The 24,645-nt window shown below is 38.7% G+C and overlaps 1 protein-coding gene across 2 annotated transcripts in view; it reads right to left on the reverse strand.

Annotated features, from left to right (window-relative positions):
- LOC124292109 overlaps positions 1-21,453 on the reverse strand; it is a 192,250-nt gene extending 170,797 nt beyond the window's left edge. For both annotated transcript variants that reach the window (XM_046729156.1, XM_046729155.1), the window contains exon 1: positions 21,325-21,453. In XM_046729156.1, coding sequence (XP_046585112.1) covers positions 21,325-21,421 — 97 coding nt within the window. In that variant the 5' untranslated portion in view covers positions 21,422-21,453. The remainder of the gene's footprint in view (positions 1-21,324) is intronic.
- Positions 21,454-24,645: the final 3,192 nt, after the last annotated feature.

Raw genomic sequence — 24,645 nt, forward strand, 5'->3', positions numbered from 1 at the left:
GAAACTGGCAATTTTAATTGACAATTGCTGCAAACTTTAGGCGTAAACCAGCTTCTGAACTCGTTGAATAAATCCCTGGTGAGGTACTTTGTTATGTAAACTTGAAATATAAATATCAACTTGTACGGTTCACATTTCACTTGGATTCTATTTGGGTGGTGAGTAAATGTTGATTTCACCTGTTTCAGCAATATTGCAGCTATTCGCTCCTAGGGACAACTGTAAAGCTAGTTATACAACCAACTACCTGGACATACTGGACACAACTGTAAGTGGTGAGTAAATGTTGATTTCAGCCACATCAGCATTAATTGCAGCTATTCGCTCCTAGGGACAACTGTAAAGCTAGTTATACAACCGCTTCAGCAATATTGCAGCTATTCGCTCCTAGGGACAACTGTAAAGCTAGTTATACAACCAACTACCTGGACATACTGGACACAACTGTAAGTGGTGAGTAAATGTTGATTTCAGCCACATTAGCAATATTGCAGCTATTCGCTCCTAGGGACAACTGTAAAGCTAGTTATACAACCGCTTCAGCAATATTGCTGCTATTCGCTCCTAGGGACAACTGTAAAGCTAGTTATACAACCGCTTCAGCAATATTGCTGCTATTCGCTCCTAGGGACAACTGTAAAGCTAGTTATACAACCGCTTCAGCAATATTGCTGCTATTCGCTCCTAGGGACAACTGTAAAGCTAGTTATACAACCGCTTCAGCAATATTGCTGCTATTCGCTCCTAGGGACAACTGTAAAGCTAGTTATACAACCGCTTCAGCAATATTGCTGCTATTCGCTCCTAGGGACAACTGTAAAGCTAGTTATACAACCGCTTCAGCAATATTGCAGCTATTCGCTCCTAGGGACAACTGTAAAGCTAGTTATACAACCGCTTCAGCAATATTGCAGCTATTGCTGCTATTCGCATCCTAGGGACAACTGTAAAGCTAGTTATACAACCGCTTCAGCAATATTGCTGCTATTCGCTCCTAGGGACAACTGTAAAGCTAGTTATACAACCGCTTCAGCAATATTGCAGCTATTCGCTCCTAGGGACAACTGTAAAGCTAGTTATACAACCGCTTCAGCAATATTGCAGCTATTCGCTCCTAGGGACAACTGTAAAGCTAGTTATACAACCGCTTCAGCAATATTGCTGCTATTCGCTCCTAGGGACAACTGTAAAGCTAGTTATACAACCGCTTCAGCAATATTGCAGCTATTCGCTCCTAGGGACAACTGTAAAGCTAGTTATACAACCGCTTCAGCAATATTGCAGCTATTCGCTCCTAGGGACAACTGTAAAGCTAGTTATACAACCGCTTCAGCAATATTGCTGCTATTCGCTCCTAGGGACAACTGTAAAGCTAGTTATACAACCGCTTCAGCAATATTGCTGCTATTCGCTCCTAGGGACAACTGTAAAGCTAGTTATACAACCGCTTCAGCAATATTGCTGCTATTCGCTCCTAGGGACAACTGTAAAGCTAGTTATACAACCAACTACCACTACCAGGTCCTTGCTACTTCGTTGTATACTAGGCATGCCACGATACATCGATGCATTCATTCTTTTTCTAAGACGATACAATTATCGATACATTAAAAAATGTATAGATATTTAGTTTGAAAGTATCGGCTTAAATATGTTTATGCATCGTTTACATTTTGCAATTGTATCATGTTTTCTGATGTTATGAGATAAGAGTTATAAATGATTATTTTTCATGCACAAAGATAGGAAATTAGAACTTTTTAATCTCTGAGAATAAAAAATGTTGCTCTTTTCATGGACAATTATAAAATATGAAATATTAACATTCAAAATGTAACCAAATTTACGCAATAATGCTGCGAAATAGGTATCGTGATACATATCGAATCGTGACATGGGTATCGTGAAGACCTTAACAGTAATCCAGGTGGGTGATGACAATCCTGTGGTACAGATAAGCTGCGTATCTGTGTAAAGTACGCAAATGTTTATGTGAAAACTCAATTCCTATTAAGTTTTTGTAAATACTCAATAAATGTGATCTTACATGCGTACACACAACAATGTCAAATCTTAGCTTGCGTACCGGTGGATAGATAAAATAACTGAGGTATATTGAGAGGTTCTATTTCAGGACATGCACTTCACAACTTGCAGTCTTTCTCATCATTTCTCATATCACAGAATAAATATAAGTAACAAACACTAACATTTAAACTTTATTATATTTTTAGAATTAATGGAAAATGGCAAAGTACCCAATTGAGTTTGAATGAGGTGAGTACAATTTTTTGGGTTACTCAAAGGAAAATTAGGATACCCAATTGAGATGAACACAAGTGAGAACATAACTCAATGACCCAAAAAATTATCTGTAGCTCTGGCAATCTATAAATAGTCAGGCTTGGACCAGACAAACCAGTGACTGATGTCATGAGCACCAATCAACAATGGGATACAATAACATTCTGTCAGTTGACTCTTACGACAACCATGGGTTGATGCAAAGACCTATTCTATCTTCACAGGTCCCTTACTACTCGTAGAGTTAAAAGTAAATCTCCAACAAAATAATGATTTCACACAAGAAATCAAAAGAACAGAAGAAAGTAATGCGTTTGATGGTCCTGATAATACGCTGCAGAAATCCATGGAAATCACTTCAACAATTTCAGATTTTGGTGCATGAGGGGGCATTTTTCCATCCACCTGTGTTCATACATCACAACAATATCATATTTAAATTCTGTGAGAATATAATGGGAGGGTACTCAGCATCATTCACCTAGAATCACAACTACATTCCACAACAAATCTACAAAAATGTCTCTTGAAATAATACACTTGCCAATATGCCTAGTGATGAATTCAATTAAAGAAGTGCATAAAAAACATGCTTGATTTAATTAGGGAAGGGGCATACTGTTTTTTAACTTAGTACACGTACAACTATGTAAATTCTAAAAGGTATAAATATACCTGTATAGCTCTGATCTATCCTGCTAACAGAGAGCAAGACTACATTCCTGGGCCTAGATTTTCAAAGCTCTCTTAGCGCTAAGATAGTCGTAAGTTAATGTTAATGAATGGCACTTACGTCTATCTTAGCGCTAAGAGAGCTTCGAAAATCTAGGCCCTGACTTCCAATGTTAAAAAGTCCCAAGAATATTAGGCCTTGTAAGCAATAATTAGATTTCCACAGAAAACCTTTTCATTGTTCAGTTTAAACATTTAAGTTCATATTTTTTCAGACTGTTCCTGATCATCTTGAATACCAGCCAGGTAACTGATTCCAAATTGGAAATGACATTTACTAACTCAGGATTTTACACAGACTTTTAAAACTGGGAGTCATGTGACTCACAATATTTATTATTGGGACTCATTTTCAATATTTTTGAGTCATGAAAATTTAATATTTCTTTGTGTTTATCATTCTCAGTATGTAACTGTGTATATCACACCACCAAATGAAACTACAGCATTGTTCAATTCAAACAGCCAGGATTACTGTCTCCTCTGAGTTCTCTGGAATAATCTGACAGCTCTGTAAAAGTCAAACTATCATCGAACAATGTCGATTTTTTGCTTATCAAATCGATTTTATTGAACTGAATTGTGAGGGCCACCCATAAAACTTGTGTCAAGCTTGACTCGTATGATAATATTTTGAGAGTCATTTACAAAATTGTTGCGTCAAATACGCAGGTATCACGCGTCATGTAAAACCCTGTAACTAAACCAGTGTTCTTTTCATTTATCTTTTAGTGTTCTGTCTGCTCATACCAGAACCTGAGCATGGACATGGAAGCGACTGATTTCAAGTGCGTATTGTCAGTGATGAGGCCCGTTTGAAATTCTCCATGTTCAGTGGGGCCGTGTTGACAACGGCTAGTACTAATCAACCAGTTTGTGTTTAACTTGCAGGGCTGGTTAATTTTGGCTGAATCTCAAAGTATATGGTCGGGTCATTGTACAACAATGTAAATATTACTCTTGAAAATTGATATAGCCATAAAACATTATTTGACACGCTGAACTTGTATCATGTCATCGAGAGTAAATTTGCAATGCATTGATACATCAATGTCATGCACTTCATTGCAAAAGAATTACAAAATGAACTTGGACATATTTACTCAGTTCCGATTGCTGACAGTTTCTGAAAACGTGCACTTACGCTTCAATGAAAGCACAAGAATTTGCAATCATTCTTTGACAAATGCAAGCAGTGCTGGAAGACGAACTACTTTCTTACTGACCTTGACCGTGAAAGATCATTTGATTATGTCTATAAATTGATTGGTGACAGGAATGTCCTTGCCATTGTGCCTGACAATTTGGTATAGAAATTTGCAAAACTGCATAATTTTATGTTAAACATAGACAAAATTGAAAACAAATATGCATGTTAAACACTTGATCAGTTTACTGTTGTACATTTATGTTGGGTGCATAGATGTTTGAGCACAGTGACAAAAAGTTTTAGGTTTTACTGCCTTTGGTAGGTAAACCACAATGGGTAGCAAAAAAAGTAACTGTGTCTCAAACCTGATGAAAAATGGTCAAGTTCGGCAAAATGTTACATAAATGAGTGATTTTGCAATTTTTGAATTATGTTTTTAATGACTCATTTGCATTCCTGCCAAGATTGCCGTATCCTAACACATACCTCTTTTACCTCTGCCTCCCACCATGTGTGCTCCATGTTTATGTACAAAATAAACTACCCACCTGCTTAATTTTCTTTTCATATCTTCGTTCAGCATTAAAGCTTGATCTTTAAAAAAATCACCTTTGTTAATCCTTAACAAAATTTCCCCTTTCAAGTATACCATTTCACATTTGTAAATGGTCCTGCACAGTGCAGTTTCCATGCATGCCATCATTACAATGTTGTGTTCATACATGACGTGGGGGGTCACTCTTTTATGGTATTATCTCATTTTCCACCACCTGAACCACCATACAAGTTTTTCTGTTATTTTTCATGAGGGTATCAATTATATTCTCCAGTTGAAGGTTACAAATTCTCAGAGTTCGACCATTCTCATCATTCCGGGCCTACATGTATTTTTATGCTGTGCTATACAATTTATAGCTGCAATACCTCGTTGAATGCACCAAAATGAAAAACATTCCTTAAATTTCTCATTAAATTGTGCTATAACCATGACAACCATGTGTATCGGCGCTTTCACCAAGTTCACTTTATATGTCAATATCAAAGGTAGAAGTAATTTAGTCTAGCCTTTAGAGTGGCATCCCATTACACAGACACACATAATCTGTATTACAAAAGAAATGAACCTCATGAAGCAGATATTGTGCCGATTATTATACAACATATAACCTGAATTACCCTGGATATACACAAGTTTGGTCGATACAAGGCAATAATAACATGTTACATGCAGACACACTATCAAATGTTATGTATTTTATCCCATATTAATGTTGATGTGATCTTGCTGGATCAATTGGATTTCTATTTTATAGCATGGATAGAATGCAGAAATGAACCTACTACAGAAATGGATACACAGTATCTCAAACCAAACGATACAATATGAAGACTATATACTGGCGAAATAAGTTTTTAAAAAATATAGCCATTATTTTGAATAGATATTTTGAAAAAGATCGATGATGTTTTGTGAACATGAGTAACTTCCCTTAAACAGAACCATTCGCAGTCTCAACTACATATAAATCAGAGTGTATTGCAAACTTGAAATTTTTTTCCCAATGTCATAATACACACTTAATTTAAACAATGAAAATAATAGGAATGACAAGTCTTTATGAATGATCAACTTCTTTATTATGCAATAGCGATGTTTCGGTACAGATACTTATACCGATTTCAAGTATATATATATCTATACCGTAATGTCGCTATTGCACAATAAAGAAGTTGAACATCCATAAAGGCTTGTCATTCCTATTGCTTACAACTTCTAGAATGCCTCTCAAACAGTTCATGAAAATAATAAATGGCACCATCTTCACATTTACCTATTTTCAAATCAGACCTGTTTAGAGAACCTTCTGAAAGATACATGAAAAAGAACTGTCAGTTTAACAATGGTAAATAGGGAACAGTTAGCTGCAACTTCTGATATCATCAGATCATCAATCAATAATACCATTATAGTACCAGGCAGTTGATATCAAACCCATCAATGCCAGAACAATTCCAAATAATTCTGTGTGAGGCTTGATATCGACCACACTAGGTACATTCTTACAAGGAGAAACTGTCATTTCAAAAGTATATATGTATTTATATAACTTTACACAAAGCCAGGTTAACGTATTTAATCCAGAACTGATAGTCCATCTCTGGAATTTTTCCATATTTAACAAAAACAGGTTTTCACTCTGAGCAAGAAAATGAATCGAACAAAACGTTATTTGTCTAATGGAGACAACCAATGTGCAATGAAATCAGTCTAGCAGAAAGATTAGCTGTTGATCAGGACAAACCCATCGACTAGAGTGATTGGAGTACCAAGATTGATAGAAGATACGATCTCGTTACAATCAGGTAACAATCGCACAATCATCAGACTCTGATCGACCCTACCTAACCACTGCACATAGACCAGACAGGCATGGGTAGTGCGCAATACCACCAGTTCAAAGAAGCTGTTGTCAATTTTTCATGATAGCTGCAGTCTAATTAATTTACTTTTCCATGTTTTTGCGTTCCTTTCATCCGCACTTGCACTTCCTGCTGATGGATTGTGGGACATATTTGTGCTTTTATTCCGCAATTCTGTCAGAATTTCACTCTACTTTTATCAATTATTAATCTCCCAACACACAGACGCTGGTTGTGGCTACTCGCGACATGTAAATTTGTCGTGGTTATCAAGCAAGGTCTGAGGTATTACCAAAAAAAGCGTTGATACTGACGGCATCAAAGCCACTGTAATTACTTCCACACTCGTCACTCAATAAAACCAAAAATATCAGAAATCTGTGCCATAAATCGGCAACAAATTCGGTAACGACTTGCAGCAATAGACATTTTTCCACAGTAACTATAGTGTAACATCTTCACAAGCTATTCAATGCCCCTGATGCTATCATGCCGATTGCATGCTTTACGCTCTCTCACCTTGTAAGCATGCAATAGCCGGACAGATTGAAATCTGGCGTTTATTTATGACCCTTAGCCCACCTAACTGTTTACATAGTGTACTCAGTGATTATGAGTGTGTCAAACATATAATCTTGATAGACAGCTTTCATATAGGTTTTCTATCTTGTTACATTGCTTCTTCATAATGAGAAGGGTGGTAACTGATAGTGAGGTTATCGTGATGGGATTAAACAACCCTAAAAAAGACACAAATCATGCTGCCATGTTTATGATGAGATGTCAAAAATAAATATAACTTCCCATCCAATCAAGATATTTTTAAACAAATCACTGACAGGAAGACATGAAACTTTCTGGGGAAACATAATCCTTGGTTAATTAAAACCTCTTTATTTCTTTCCTTCTAACTGACCTGTGAAGGTCTGGGTTAGAATGAATCTTCAATAACCCATGCTTGTCGTAAGGGGCGACTAACGGGATCGGGTGGTCAGGCTCGCTGGCTTGGTTGACACATGTCATCGGTTCCCAATTGTGCAGATCGATGCTCATGCTATTGATCACTGGATTGTCTGGTCCAGACTCGATTATTTAGAGACCGCCACCATATAGCTGGAATATTGCTGAGAGCAGCATAAAACTAAACTCACTCACTCCTTCCAGCTCTTTCAGCTAATGAAAGTTTGCGAGTGAGTGAGTTAGGTTTTATGCCCCTTTCAGCAATTTTCCAACTATGTCAGGGCACGACACATCAGAAATAGGCTTAACAGATTGTACCCATGTGGAGAATCGAAACGAGGAACGAAAAATAAAAAAAATATTCTAGCAAACTCACTGAGGCAGCCACCAGGAAGGGTCATGTGGAGAAGGGTTTACCTTGGCTAACAAAACTGGGGATCAAAAACATGTCAAAAGTCCTTACAAGAAATATGAGGATCGTGTAAAATAAGGATATAGTATAGGCTGACTGAGTCTGGTTTTACGCCCTGTTTAGCAATCTTCCAGCAATATCACGGCGGGGGACACCGGGGCTTCACAAATTGTACCCATGTGGGGAATCGAACCCAGGCCTTCGGCGTGACAAGCGAATGCTTTAACCACTAGGCTACCCCACCGCCCTGAAATAGTGTAGGATAAGGTAAGACTTCATAATCATTGACTCCTGAGAGTTTCTAGAACTTGAGTCCTGCCCCACAACGAAGCATGTGGTCTCACCTTAGGCAAGTGAGTTTGTTCAAAATTGTCTCTGTTCACCCAGCAGGAAAATGGGTACCTGGTGGAAAAAGTCATATGACTATAACATTCTAGCACCTAACAGGCAGCTTGGGTTATCCGGGGTAATAATGTGCTGTGCCTTAAATGTTAGTGCTATGAACATACCTAGTGTGGAGTTTGGCGCTATATAAATGGACACATTATTATTATTTTATTATTTATCTCTTGTCAAGAATACAGTACAATGTATATTACTATGTTAACTTTCTACATTTGTAGAAATGCCATGTTTATATTCTTCTCTTTCAGGGCGGTGGGGTAGCCTAGTGGTTAAAGCGTTGGCTCGTCACGCCGAAGACCCGGGTTCGAATCCCCACATGGGTACAATGTGTGAAGCCCATTTCTGGTGTCCCCCGCCGTGATGTTGCTGGAATATTGCTAAAAGCGGCGTAAAACCAAACTCAGTCAGTCAGTCAGTCTTCTCTTTCAACCTACCGTACTCATGATAATATAATACTGGATTTAGTAATGACTCTTATCTCAACTATCCAAACTTTACAAGAAAATACAATGTTGTATCTTATCTAACTTTGAACAGATGCAAAGTAAATAAATAGAATAATTCAAAATGACGTTTTGACTGATTGCAGCCCTAAAGCAATTAAAATGACAATGTTTCTACAGATAAAGCTGACAGTTTTACAACAAGGCTTCCATCTTTACGCGTTTAGAGTCTCTATGATTAATTGATAGCCTCAAGCCAAGATTCTGTTAATTTTTTGTTTGACTAATGCATTAGTAGCCTGACTTGTTACAGTTTCTGTCTCATTAGACTCTACATGGTATCAGCTGTGTTAGAATATTCCCCTTTCTGATTGTCCCAGCAACGCACAAGATGGCAGATCAGACACCATTTGTCTCAGTGAAACAGTCTGTCATAGAGCTCATGTTCATAAGCAGTTGCAAACAGACAAAAATATTTCAAGAAAATTAAAAAAGGTTTGCTAATGTAAATGCTGAATTTTGGAAAAACATAAGTGACAAAATATTGATCATCGCGAGTAAAATGAATGGTCTGTCATATCATCACCTTGGGGCCCGTTTCACAAAGCTATCGTAGCGCTATGAATGTCATAAGGCTGTGTTACAGTATAGGAGGTACACAGTCGTAGCGCTACGATAGCTTTGTGAAAAGGGGCCCTGTATTCTATTTTTGCATAATATCACTAAAATATTAGCAATATGATGTTTCTGTTAGTCACATTTCAAAATGTAAATCAGAGTGAGTGAGTGAGTTAAGTTTTACGCTGCACTCAGCAATATTCCAGCTATATGGCGGCGGTCTGTAAATAATCGAGTCTGGACCAGACAATCCAGTGATCAAAAGCATGAGCATCGATCTGCGCAATTGGGAACCGATGACATGTGTCAACCAAGTCAGAGAGCCTGACCACCCGATCCCATTAGTCGCCTCTTACAACAAGCATGGGTTACTGAAGATCAATATTCTAACCTGGACCTTCACGGGTCGTAAATCAGAAGCATTGTGTTTGTTTGCTGTTAAATGCTGTATGCATCAGTATTTTATCTCTATGACATCAGCCTGTAAATAATCGAGTCTGGGCCAGACAAACCAGTGATTGCGAGCAACAACCCATGACAGCAATCAACAAAGTCAGAGCCTGACTGTCTCTTACATGGAACAAATGCTGCTGAGGAAAATTCTGACCATAATCCCCTGAAAGGAGGAGGGTAGGGGCAGGGGGGGGATGATGACAGGCTGCCAACAATCAACAATGATAACAATATCGGCAACCCTCTGCTTGACCCGCATAGCTGGCATTCTGACAGGCCAAGGAGACTCAGCTCTCAACAAGAATCTTCACTTCTAGGAAGCAATGCCTGTCTGTCAGCAGAATGTGAGACCCACAATTAGCGACATCGCTGCTAATTACAAGCAAACAAAGGGACATAATTGCTGTATAATTGTGATGTATGTTGAAGCGGATTGGAGCGATCACTGGCTGGGCATGCAGTGACAACATAAACACTACATGATGAAGGCCCCCACGTGAGATAAACAACAACTGTTTTCCCACAATTCCTGCCATAATTCTACCTATTTACTTATCATTTTCTCCTTTCCATAACATCCCACACAGATTCTCTACTGATTTGACAAACAGAGGCAAACTGTTTCTCGGGAACCATGTACACACTGACACTATCCCTCTTGACCAACAAGTCACAAGTTAAATTTTGAAAATTACCAACACATCTGGATAATTTTAAATCTTTTCAATACAGTTCTAAGGGACCGTTCATAATTTATGGCTAGGGGATGATGATGATTTTAAGGGGGAGCAGCCATTTTGTTCTGCGGAGCTAGGGAGGGTCAGCAATTTTGTACAGACGTACTTGGGGCGGTCAGCAATTTTGTACATTGATTTTGTACATGACATGCAGGGTGGGGCACTTATTTTGTAAATAAATTTTAGTGGGGTCATTCATATTGTGCATTATGAACGGTCCCTTAATGAACTTACTTCTAATGGATATCACTGACATACATTTCAAATAGTCTCCAACATAGCCATGTTAGGGATGATCTATGTCATACATCCTCAGCATCATTACTAATGGTCACCTGGGTATATGAGTTGTCAAACGTGAGCAGACGTCAAACAAGCATCAATAGGTCTGGGTGCACTAACATTGTGATTAACAGTTTACGAACATGTTGTTTTTGTCTATATTCACTCTCATTGGATGCTTTTATGAAACTACTATTTAGAAAATGAAAAGTGAAAGACTGAAGGTTACCAAAACACACACCTAAACGCAAACGGTTGTTTAGTTCATGCACTTGTAATAATTACAGGTAACAGTCAACGTGGGTATAAAATGTTATTGTCATGATATAATTGAACTCCAATTTTGGAACTTGAAAATGCAATGTTTATCTCTTAATATCTGCACTACACCTTAATGACACTGAGAATAATATCTGTTGGTTGGAAAACACCTGCCGGCAGGCCTAATTTAGCACATGTAATTATATGCATGGATATCGAATGATAAATGCAAAATGCTGTAACAACTGACATATGATTTCCCAATGTGCATTTAAGCATTGTTAAATACATTGAAATCTGACTTGAAACATCTACTTTATTTTGGAAACTATTTTTCTTTCCATTTATCTCCAATTTGCTGCCCCTGTTGGCCCAAAGTAAATGCACTTAAACTGTTAGAGATTAGTTGAATGGCATTCTATTTGATTGGCATCAAAGAGAATACTGACAACATTTCCACAACCCAGTAACCATCAACATGCTATGGTTTATATCAATATATTCATTAACTTTCACCAAGCACAACTGACTGTACTTGGACACATACATTTCACTTATTGATATTGATTGGTGAATTGTCTATATTGACATTTTGTAATATCTTTTGTCACACACAGGCTTCAGGAGACACAGAAATGTTGGCATACTTGTGGAGAATGGCATAGTTGAAAATAGTAACCTTCCAAGGAACAATCTATTAAATTCGTTGTACCACATCCTTGACATGAAATATACAGGTCTTGTATTCAAAATAGCTAGGGCCAAATAATTTTTTTTATTGTGGTTCCAATTACACATCTTTGAAATTTAGGGTAGGTAGGAAGAATTTTTTTTATTATTTTTTTCTAGAAGTAAAGTACGAACTAATAACACATTTATCAATGTGTAATTGTTTATTTAAGCAAGCTTGCGGCCATCATGTCGACTTTCTCTATCAGAATGACCGATGTCCGTTGGTACTTTGGGGGGGGGGAAGATAGAGGAGAGAAAGAAAGAGAGAGAGAGAGAAAGAGAGAGAGAGAGAGAAACAATGGTATCTGAAAGCTTATTTTATTTATACCTCATAAAAAAACTAGGGTTGGCACCAAAACGCAAGGGTCGGTCGGCTAATCGGAACCACAACATTTTTTCTTTTAGGCCTTGTACATCTTGCAGTACTCTACACCATTAAATTACTTTTTACTAATTAGTAATTTTGAAATCTGACAGTCTTTTACATCATTTCACAACTTGACAGGACCCTTCTATTTCTTGTAAGGCCTCCAGTTTTGTAAGTCATGGTTAAACCTTGACAGCTTATCAACATTGGTAGGTATCAAATTAAGTTGATTACTCATTCTTTCACTTGAACAAAGGTTTACCTCTGCCATTTACAAGAATCAATCTGTATTCATGAGTCATTGACAAATTAGCAGCAATATATCAACACCAGCGTCAGATGTCAGATATTTTGTTGAAGATTGCAATAACAACTGGTCCAGTAACAAGGTGATTGACATATGTCAATATGACACATGGTATACGAGGCTATATACAGCTGACCACATGTCTCCTGTATCAGCTGGACATAGAGCGTATTGACCAGTATACACCAGGGAATCTCTGCTGATTACAAGCTACAGCGTGTGTTATATCTTCCACTGCCAGTCCTTCATTGATGAAACATGCTGTTGCCTTCCTAACAAAACATTTATTGTGGTCACTAAACTTACAACAACAGTTCCTTATAAACATGTCGATTGAAATACAATATCCAAATTGCAGGATTACAGATTTTCCAATAAATAAATGCTAACTGAATTCATGAAAATTGGTCAAAAATATTATTTTACATTACAGAAAGATCAAGATAATTTCAAATCAATGTTACACATGTCTCCAGTCACTGACAAGCAGAACACAATATGGCGCCAATGACTGATATAAAACCAGCCATTGTAAAATTATGAAATTCAGCAAAATAAATAAAACACATTTCAGCCTTGCAAGCAGCCATCAGAGAGCAAATTTTCCAAATCAAAACAACCCCTCGGGATTGAAAAAACTAGGAACATGAACCCTCTGATAGCTTGGTGTTTAGTTTAGAAACTGTCTCACAACAGGCTTGGCTAGTTAGTGCTGTAACAAATTTAGCGGGATTCCCTCGGCGCCAGTGCCACCTATAAACCCAGGAAGGGGTAGGGGTTTGCCATGCTATAACGAATCCACATGGCGCTAATATCACCCATAAACCAAACTCAGGGCAGATGGTGGCAGGATAGGGCTCCAGGCAAGGATTTGGGGTTCTGTGGTGTGTGGATTCTTGATGAAGGTCAACATTTCAGAAAGCAAGGCTGGACAAACACAATAACATACAGGGACCTGTGTAGTTGTGGAGAGTTTGGAGCGGTAATCACAGAACACCATGTAGGCAAGGGGGAGGCCTTGTAAGAAGATGGGCACTTCAAGAGTATCACATTTGGCTATTCCAAATAACTGATTACTTTTTCTACACCATAAATCTTCTTTGGCTATCTTGCATATCTTTAATCATATTGTGTGTATGAGTGTATGGTGCATGTGCTGATGGTTACAGAGGAGGAAGAGTTGGAAATTAAGGAGGGAGGAAGAGACGGAGGGATAGAGCCGAAGAGAGGTGAGGTGAAATTTGGGTTTAACGTCGTGCTTGAGAATATTTCGCTCATATGACGACGTGCATGCGTGTGTATGTGTATGTGCGGCTGCTTGTACTGGCCCAGACTTCAGCTGGTTTTATAGTGCTAGCCCACTGAGATACCATGCCGCAGTGAAGCATGAAGACCCCACTCAGACACATTATACTGACTCTGAGCCAACCAGTCCTGGTTGTACCCATTAATGCCGAGAGCCAGACAAGGACCAACAAGTACCATATTTTAACGTCTTTTGGTATGACGCGGTCGGGGATCGAACCCGCGACCTTCCGCTCTCCGGGCGGACGCTCTAACCACTACACCACAGACGCGGTCAGCCGAAGAGAGGAGGAACCGGGAAGGAAGAGAAGAAAAAGAGAAGCATGAGAGGAGGAAGAATAGAGGAAGAGAAGATGAATTGAGGAAGAGGAATGAGGATGAAGAGTCTCTTACTGGGACAACTTATGTGTATTAATCAATCAAGAAATTATCATTTAAACTAACAATTATTGCCACAGAGACTTGTGCAAGTCATGTTCCTTGGAACAAACCAGAGTCAGCTAAAGTGGAGCTCTCTCCAGTCTGTCACTGTCTACTGCCAACACAGCCCAGCTGTACACCTCTGGAACCTCTCAGCTGACTGCAGCGAGTCAAGCATCATTAGCTGACAACAATGTCAACCTGTAGACAAACTCCTGGGAATGCTGTGCCTGGTTTCTACCTATGTAAGCCTCGCCATTGTGCACGCCCGGTGGCATTCTCTGCCCCATTACTCCTGCCTACTTATTCTTGAGACAACCAATGTGTAAATCACTGTCAAATGTACCTGTGCTGTTGATTACTACCATGTGTACCTGTGCTGTTGATTACTGTCATGTGTACCTGTGTTGCTGATTACTGCCATGTGTACCTGTGCTGTTGACTACTGACATGTGTACCTGTGCTGTTGATTACTGTCATGTGTACCTGTGTTGCTAATTACTGCCATGCGTACCTGTAGGGTTGATTACTGTCATGTGTACCTGTTTTGCTGATTACTGTCATGTGTACCTGTTTTGCTGATTACTGCCATGTGTACCTGTGCTGTTGACTACTGACATGAGTACCTGTGCTGTTGATTACCGTAATGTGTACCTGTGCTGTTGATTACTACCATGAGTACCTGTACTGTTGACTACTGCCATGTGTACCTGTGCTGTTGACTACTGACATGTGTACCTGTGCTGTTGATTACTGACATGTGTACCTGTGTTGCTGATTACTGACATGTGTACCTGTGCTGTTGACTACTGACATGTGTACCTGTGCTGTTGATTACCGTAATGTGTACCTGTGGTGCTGATAACTGCAAAGTGTACCTGTGTTGCTGATTACTGCTATGTGTACCTGTGCTGTTGATTACTGACAGTCATGTGTACCTCTGTTGTTGATTACTGCCACTGTACCTGTGCTGTTGATTATCATAATGTGTACCTGTGAGCTGATAATAGCTACCAGAGGTATAGACCACTTTCACATGTACCTGTGTTATAGACCACTTTCACATGTACCTGTGTTATAGATCACTTTCACATGTACCTGTGTTATAGACCACTTTCACATGTACCTGTGTTATAGATCACTTTCACATGTACCTGTGTTATAGGCCACTTTCACACCTGTGTACCTGTACCTGTTATAGATCACTTTCACATGTACCTGTGTTATAGATCACTTTCACATGTACCTGTGTTATAGATCACTTTCACATGTACCTGTGTTATAGATCACTTTCACATGTACCTGTGTTATAGATCACTTTCACATGTACCTGTGTTATAGATCACTTTCACATGTACCTGTGTTATAGATCACTTTCACATGTACCTGTGTTATAGACCACTTTCACATGTACCTGTGTTATAGATCACTTTCACATGTACCTGTGTCATAGTGTTATAGATCACTTTCACATGTACCTGTGTTATAGATCACTTTCACATGTACCTGTGTTATAGATCACTTTCACATGTACCAGAGTTATAGATCACTTTCACATGTACCTGTGTTATAGATCACTTTCACATGTACCTGTGTTATAGACCACTTTCACATGTACCTGTGTTATAGACCACTTTCACATGTACCTGTGTTGTAGATCACTTTCACATGTACCTGTGTTATAGACCACTTTCACATGTACCTGTGTTATAGATCACTTTCACATGTACCTGTGTTATAGATCACTTTCACATGTACCTGTGTTATAGACCACTTTCACATGTACCTGTGTTATAGATCACTTTCACATGTACCTGTGTTATAGACCACTTTCACATGTACCTGTGTTATAGATCCCTTTCACATGTACCAGAGTTATAGATCACTTTCACATGTACCTGTGTTGTAGATCACTTTCACATGTACCTGTGTTATAAACCACTTTCATGTGTACGTGTGTTGTAGAAACTGGCTTAAACCAGTGACTGATGTAAGCAATACCCCAAGACCTGTGTCACTGATCCCAATATCAACCAAGTCACCAAGTATGGCAACCTAATCCATCACAACTAACAGCATATTTTGACTTGTTACTGGGGAACTGATCCACCAAGATATATCAAGAAGATTATACTATTTTCCCAGTGTGTTCAAACAGTATACATTCCCTCCAATTTAGTCAGCACAATGGAGCACAAACTCATGGCTACCAAAATTTGGTAGGACAAAAAAATTCTGAAATATCCAAAGCCTTAAATGCTAATGACATTTTAACTGTGATATTTGTTCTGCACCCAACACACTTGATTAAAGAACCTATTCTCCTTTTTCTGTGAACCAATAGCGAAGATCATTATCAAAAATCGAATTAATATCCTTCACAAATTAAGGTTGTAAGATCAGAGTTAACACTTTAATACTAGATTTACGATTTGCACCTTGGTTTTAATCTATTTATACTTTCGTAAGTTAATATTTCTTGTTAATAAAATGCCACACATTTAAGCTGGTGAAATCCGAAACTGGCTAGTAACTTTTAAGGCTTCCTAGCCCACCTGGCCAGCAATATTTGGAGACTATTTCCCACACTGCTGCCATCTGTTCCTGACAGAGTTGTTCTGTGTTTGATCTTGATATCCTGTTCCCTGCCGGTGAGGGAACTCTTGATGGTAACTCTCATCCCTTTACCCACGTTCTATAACATATCAGGTAATTATTCGGAAAACATTTGGATTTTCATCGGTGTAAGTATATGCAAAACAATCATTACATTTACCTAAAATCCTCACCATATAACTGTTGATGTTATTTCTCTAATAAACATTTTTGAAAAGAATTCAGTCTTTAATACTATTTTCCTATCAAAATGTTTCATCTGGATAAAATATTCAATTTCCTGCAAACTCATCAGCCTGAAAAAAAAATGAAGACATACCTTTTTAAGAAAACATACAGTGTCTAACTTTTCATTCTTCAGTTGTTTGGAGCGCTACTGAGCAGTGCTTTTGGACTGGAATTGGCGCTATATATAAATGTTTTTATGATGATGATGATGATGATGATGATGATGATGATGATGATGATGGTGATTATGATGGAAAAAAGTAGTTACTTGTACAAAAACACAGATGATGCTTTCCCTAGTGTGTGTGTGCAACTGTCCGCCATTGATAAAAGAAATACCATCTTCGGTCACTGTAGGGAGCATTTCAAAAACTAAATTGTGTATTTCCAATGCAGAATGAACCCACCTGTGAAAAAAACTGTTTATGTTAAATGGTTAAGATTAACAAATATCAACTCAAATCCGCACTTGAATTTGTCTCATTTCAAAGAAGAAAGATTTTTTCATTGAACTAAATATTTGGAATGAAACAAGCCCTTCAAGCCTTGAGCATTTCATGAGGGGATCAATTCCATCCAATGTACACAGCAAGTGTTTTGCCCAATGGAGAAGTCGGCTAAACTGTCTTTTTCTGGAGCTAATCACGGAGATATTTATACTCTTCGCCTAGAGATAGTCTATCTCCCACTAACAGTAGCCAGACCTAGTAGAACCTCGCACAATAGCATTCTAAATCTGGCCCGTCATGCACAACGATCAACCACTAACCAGCTATTTCAGAAATATTCAACTTATCCTGCCTGCTGAACTTTTTAAACACAGACAAAATGGGTGTCAGTTTTGTTGACATAAACCCTGTGATCGTTTCACAAGTAACATTACTGTAGTGAGATGTTCATTAAAATCTCAATCTTATCAAGTGATGGGGAAATTGGCCGTACCTGATTGGACAGATTACATATCATGTAAGGTTGGTTTACCCAGTTGAGTCACCAGAACATGTATATGAAGATTTGTGGCATGTGTTTTGAGCCAGAAACATGGAGAATACCGTACATCCTGGAAATGTAGCCCTGGCTCAAGTGGTATAACAGTGAGTGAGTTTAGTTTTATGCTGCTTTCAGCAATATTCCAGCAACATCACGACGAGGGACACCAGAAATGGACTTCACACATTGTACCCACATGGGGAATCAAACTCGGGTCATCGGCGTGATGAGCGAACGCTTTCACCACAAGGTTACCCCACTGCCCGAAGTTGTTTAACAACAGGAAAATATGGTATTGTATAGTGATATGAGGACCATGATATAATACATCATCTTACATACCTTCTATTGAAATACATACAATACATTTTTATTTGGCTTAAAACAAATCTTAACAAAAATTGTCCAACAAGCAGCTTTCAGATTCTCCAGTTCCCGGTTCGCTGAAACTACCATAACATTAACATATTTCACCTAATGAATGTGATAGGTAAGATGTTCGATACCAAAATTCACATATACAAAACTAACGAAAGTTGAGGACAGTCTCATTGCTTCATATTACTGTAGTTAAGTGGCGCTGGGGTAGCCTAGTGGTTAAAGCGTTGGCTCGTCACTCCTAAGACCCAGGTTCAAATCCCCACATAAGTACAATGTGTGAAGCCCATTTCTGGTGTCCCCTGCCGTGATGTTGCTGGAATATTGCTAAAAGTGGCGTAAAACCCAAACTCAGTCAGTCAGTCAGTTACTGTAGTTAATCTATCATTCGTGACACCTCTTACATCTAGTATGGGTTTCTGGGGACCAATTCTAACATGGAAACCCCAGGGAGTATGCTAATCAAATCACCACGTCTCAGATCATGGTGCAGGAAAAGTCCAGTGTGTCTGGTGAAAAACTTGGTCAAAGCAACATTTCTACATTCCAGATACAGAACCGATACAGACAGATGTAGACACACACACAGATGTAGACACACACAGATGTAGACACACACACAGATGTAGACACACACACAGATGTAGACACACACACACATGTAGACACAGACAGATGTAGACACACACACAGATGTAGACACACATACAGACAATGTCAATATCTTGTGGACTGGTCATATTGGCTTGGTAGTCATGTTATATGTGAAAAAAACAGTATTTGGAAACAAAACAACTCATCCATCCAGATTTTTACTAGTTTTTGAAACAGATCACAGGACATGTTTATCCCAGTGTACCCATATGCAGAAATGAACCTGGGCTTTGACATGATGAACAAACACTTTAACCACAAGGCTACCCGACTTAAACAACATATCCTCTGTATGAAACAAAGGCATGTTTCTTGTTCAATGACACCAATCATTCTTATTGTTCAAATAGTAATTCATTGCCATGTGATGTAACCCTTTATGAAACAGTGCTGACACTTTCCCTGGTATTAGCATATGGCCATGCCTCCCATTTACAAGTCCCTAACATGCACATGCAATTTAACAATAAAACCTTTAAAAAAAATTGGAAACTGACAGTTTCCAAATTAGATAATTCGAAATGAAGCTAGATAATAAACTAACATGAAAGCGCCATTAAACTCTCTACAACTAATTTCTTGAAATGAAAATAATTAAAATTCAGTTATCTTTTTCTAGGAACATGGGCTATATCTAATCCAACATTGATGACTCATCGTTTGTCACAAGAATTCCCCATAATCACCAAGTATGCCCTTGTTTTGGGACGGTCAACAAATGGAAACGCCAATTTAGAAAAATAATTTAATAAGTGAACAAAACTGTGCAGAGAGGTGGCTCGTTGGAAGTCCATCGCTGAAGCATAGCCAGTTTAGAGAAAGGGTAAGGGGTAAGGATGTGCTCGGGACAAAGAGAGATGTTATCAGTCCATTTTATTACATCATAGCAGGGATTAACCTTCTCAGCCATGCTATAACAATGGTCAGGCCCACAGGCTAAGCTAGCCAGGCCTTGGCCAACATTAAAGCCCTCTTGATAAATGCCATATAGATTTACTGCAGAAATGTGATGATTTCATTGCAGTCTCTTTGCCTCAGTGACTGTCAAAGCCATTAAAACTTGTGTTTTCAGAATCTGCAAGGTTATCACTGCCTAATAACTTTTTTTCTATTTCCATGGTAACAGAATTAAAATGTTATAAAGCATGTCGTAGTTTTAGAATTCATAGCTTATTCAAACTAAAATAATTGAATCAGGAAATGCTTTAATAGTAGCCTGGACCATTGATTCAACCAATTATCAGACACAATTTCAATTAATGTTGATTTTTAGAATGCAAATAATCATATGAAAGTTTCCATTTTTTATTCAATTTATGCATGAAACAATATTTTATGGTTGTTTTATTGTCTATTACTACACTGATTAACTACACTGCCCATAAAATGTGTCAGATAGTTCAAAAACTTAATCACACGATATGAACAGAAATGTCTCGCAAGTTAAAGTTATTAATACGCGGTCATGATTTTATATCCAAGCTACATGCAGTTTATTGTATCTAACAATCAGCCTGGGTCCTCGTTGGGCCAGAGATTTTCATAGATGAATTGTGTGCACCCATCCCTCACTGCCCGCCTTCTCGTTAGCAGCAGGCGAACCCTTCGCGCGGACTGGCGCCGTATTAAAGGGGTGACGGGGCTACAATGAGAATATATAACCCGTGGAAACAAAGACGGTTGCTTGCTATAGAGGGGTTTACTCGTGCCTTAATATGTACTGTACTATATGATTGAGAGAAAAAAAACTTGGACTGCGAAATACGCGCTGTGTGTTGCCGTAGTAAACTAGGATATAAAGTGCCTTCACGTTGATCTGTCAATATTTAATCCTCAGCCAAGGTTCGCGCCTTGTGCTGTTTTCGCGGCTGAAGGAAGCTTGCCCGCGAGACGAGCGGCCAAAATGAGGTCACATTTCATGTGAAATCGATAACAAAATCTTCTGTTATTTTCTACAGCAGAGAGGTACTTTGTAGTCATCGCCACCTAAATATTTCACTGACACTGGCTGGGCAAAAAACAATTCCTGTAAACAAGAAAGGGCTACGAGCCGTCTGCTAGCCCTCATTCTAAAATCATGTTTCGTCACTTAAAATGGACGTTAACGCATGCAATCTTTTTTGTATGTGTAGATATATCATGTACTTACATGTCTGTGTCCTTTTACTTTGAGATTCACTCAACAGCAAGGTAAAAATCCAAAAAAAGCTGGCAGATTGTAGGATCCACTCATGGCCCTGCGCCATGATGGGTTACTACTCAACAAACCACTTCCGGTAACGGCAGCGCCCTCTGTAAACAAAGGTATCACGTGCAATAATTGTCAATTGTCCTGTTATCATGTAAGTATAGAAAACATCAATGGCATCTTGAACTGAAATCAGTATGAGGCCATGATACGAAACAATGAAATATACATCCCGAGATACACCGCTACACCGAACGTCTATGAACAATCGATCGACGCTCCGTTCAGAAACGGTTATAGCTTTAGTGTCGTCAACGAATCTGTCACAATGCCAGGCAAGGCGTGTAGCGGTTTCTGACCACAGAATTCAATGTTAGGGGTCATCTCATTAATCTATATACAATCGACATGACCGCGAGACACGAGCCCGGTTTATCCAAGCTTATAAGATGTTACAGTTTCTGTACCTACACCACGGCGTCGTGCGAGCTCATGAGGGATGTTGGAATAGGCTGTGCCGGAGCCTTCCTTGCTGTCCGTCAAACCACGGCGTATGTGGGTGGGCCTTATTTCACACAAACCTACTGGCGCACAATTACATAATGAAAAGATAAATAAGACATGAAGTGTAATGGATTATTCGGCATGGGTGAAACATTTTGTTATGGCCTGTCTGCGTTTGTTGTGAAGATAAAATGTGCAACATTTGATACAAAACACGACTGAAGGCTGCATCATAACAATCTACACTGGGTGTAAAATATTGTTACAACATGCCTGCATTATTGTTTAGATATTTAGTGCAACATTTCTTACAAAACACGAGTGAAGGCTTCATCGTAACAAACTACATGTGGTGTAAACTGTTGTTATCGTCTGTCTACATTGCACTTTAGAAAACATGACTGAAGGCTTCATCGTAGCAAAGGACGAATATTGTTATAACACGTTTGCATTGTTGTTTAAATATGTCGTGCAACATTTAATGCAAACTGCGTGAAGGCTTCATCGTAACAAACTACATGGGGTCAGAATATTGTTATAACATGCCTGCATTGTTGTTTAGATATTTAATGGAACATTTTCTACAAAACACGACTGAAGGCTTCGTCGTAACAAACAGCATGGGGTCAAAATATTGTAATAACATGCCCGCGTTGTTGTTTAGATATTTAATGGAACATTTTATACAAAACAGGAGTGATCGCTTCATCGTAACAACTGCACGGGGTCAAAATATTGTTATAACATGCTTGCGTAGTTAGATAAATCGGGCAACAATTAATACCAACTATGACATATAACATATATTGGAAAGTTGCCTCGGGGAAACTTTTTAAAAGCGAGCTAAACGGTAATGTCAACGTGTAATGTAAATTAAGCATGTTCCAAACAAGCGAATGTACGTATGCAAAGAGAAATTGGAAATTAAACATGTGCCGTTTCGTGCCTGTCCGTTTACAAACTCTTCTGTTCCTCTCAACATTGGATATAAACTGTTTATTCACATAATAATTATTACTGGGAGGGCTACATGTGACGCTTTTTATTATTCAAATTAAACACCCCCACGTTATACACATCTTCTGGTCGGGTGAACACAGGAGGGGGAGTTCTGTAGTCGACTGATTCACCTGAGTGAACGCCAGGTACAACCCACCTGTCTCCAGAGCGCCGCGTCATTTCACACCTCTCCGCCTCGATGTGTATCAAGTGGACATCACAAGGTAAGAGAGGGCTATAAACTATTGTCTCGCCACCCGTAATGTTTAGTGTCGTGTTCCGGGGAGCTATGGATTTACTTGGGCAGTTAATTAGATAGGCATATTTGTTTTATTTATTACCAGACTTAGGTATAATGTTCGTGCGTGAAGTAGCGAGCTGTTTAAAAGGACCCGCCAGCAAGGAGAAGTCCATGGGTATGTTTATGGGTACGCTCAACCGTTCAATCTCAATAGACATCATATCATATTATATCTCATCACAATTATATCATGTATCATATCATATCACATCACTTCATTTTACATCATAATAAGGAAATATACAATCCTTTTATAAATAATTATACCGATATAACACATCCCCATTTTTTAAACATGCATGTTGACCGATATAACACATCCCCATTTTTTAAACATGCATGTTGACCATGTTCCTTATTTATTCATTTATTTCCGATATTGCTATATCTTTTTTCATCGAAAATGTTATCAGTTGACTGAAATTAGATAAAGAAAAGTAAATCGTTCCTAAACTTGTATGCATTCATTAAATTTATTTGTTCAACACACAATTTAGTAGCTGTTTTCCCCCATTTCCACAACGCAGACACATATTCAACAAACCCTACCTGACAGTGCAGTACCTTCTATATCATATACACTGTTGCATAGTAGAAGTGCTGGAGGATTTATAGTCTGTCTGGAGAGAGCATTTATTTTAAATGTATGCGTACTCCTTCCCGCCTTTGTGTGCATCAAATGTTCCATGAGTTAACACACAGACACAAGCACACACACTCGCGCGCGCACACACTTTATACATACACATACATACACATTCATACTTATTTGCATAAATATTAAGCTTAAATTGTTTCCCCCATAAACCTTATAAATGACTTTGTCTAACTGAGACATATACTAACGCTTAGTCTCTGAATATATATAATTTTGATAATAATAAATAACCCCTTTAAATTGAAAAGGAGCCCCAGTGAGATGGGAGATCCTAAACTTGAGGAAATCTAGACTTGCTTCATTTAGGGCTTTAGTATTTCAGGGAGGGCGAGGCTTTAGGGAAAATAATGTCGTTCAGGGACTGTGGGACAGACTAACTGAGGCATTGCGCTTCAGTGATTAAAGTAACCATGGACTGCTGAACTCACCTAAATATTTATTGTTTATAGACTATCAGCGTGGGTTTAGTGAATTATCTACACCCAACTGGCCTGGACTACCACTGAACACGAGTCTACTACCACTGAATACGTCACGGATATATTTGAACACTTTTGATTATCTACCAATTTAACTACTAATCGTCTAATTTCATGCATCCGTTTGGTGACACTGGCTGACTGACTGAGTTTGGTTTTACGCCGCTTTTAGCAATATTCCAGCAACATCACGGCGGGGGACACCAGAAATGGGCTTCACACATTGTACCCATGTGGGGATTCGAACCCGGGGCTTCGGCGTGACGAGCCAACGCTTTAACCACTAGGCTACCCCACCGCCCCTCGTTTGGCGACAAACCACTACCCCGTTTGTATATGTG

Source organism: Haliotis rubra, unplaced genomic scaffold, assembly GCF_003918875.1.
Source record: "Haliotis rubra isolate DU_JTF1 unplaced genomic scaffold, ASM391887v1 Scf507, whole genome shotgun sequence".
Classification (NCBI taxonomy): domain Eukaryota; kingdom Metazoa; phylum Mollusca; class Gastropoda; order Lepetellida; family Haliotidae; genus Haliotis; species Haliotis rubra.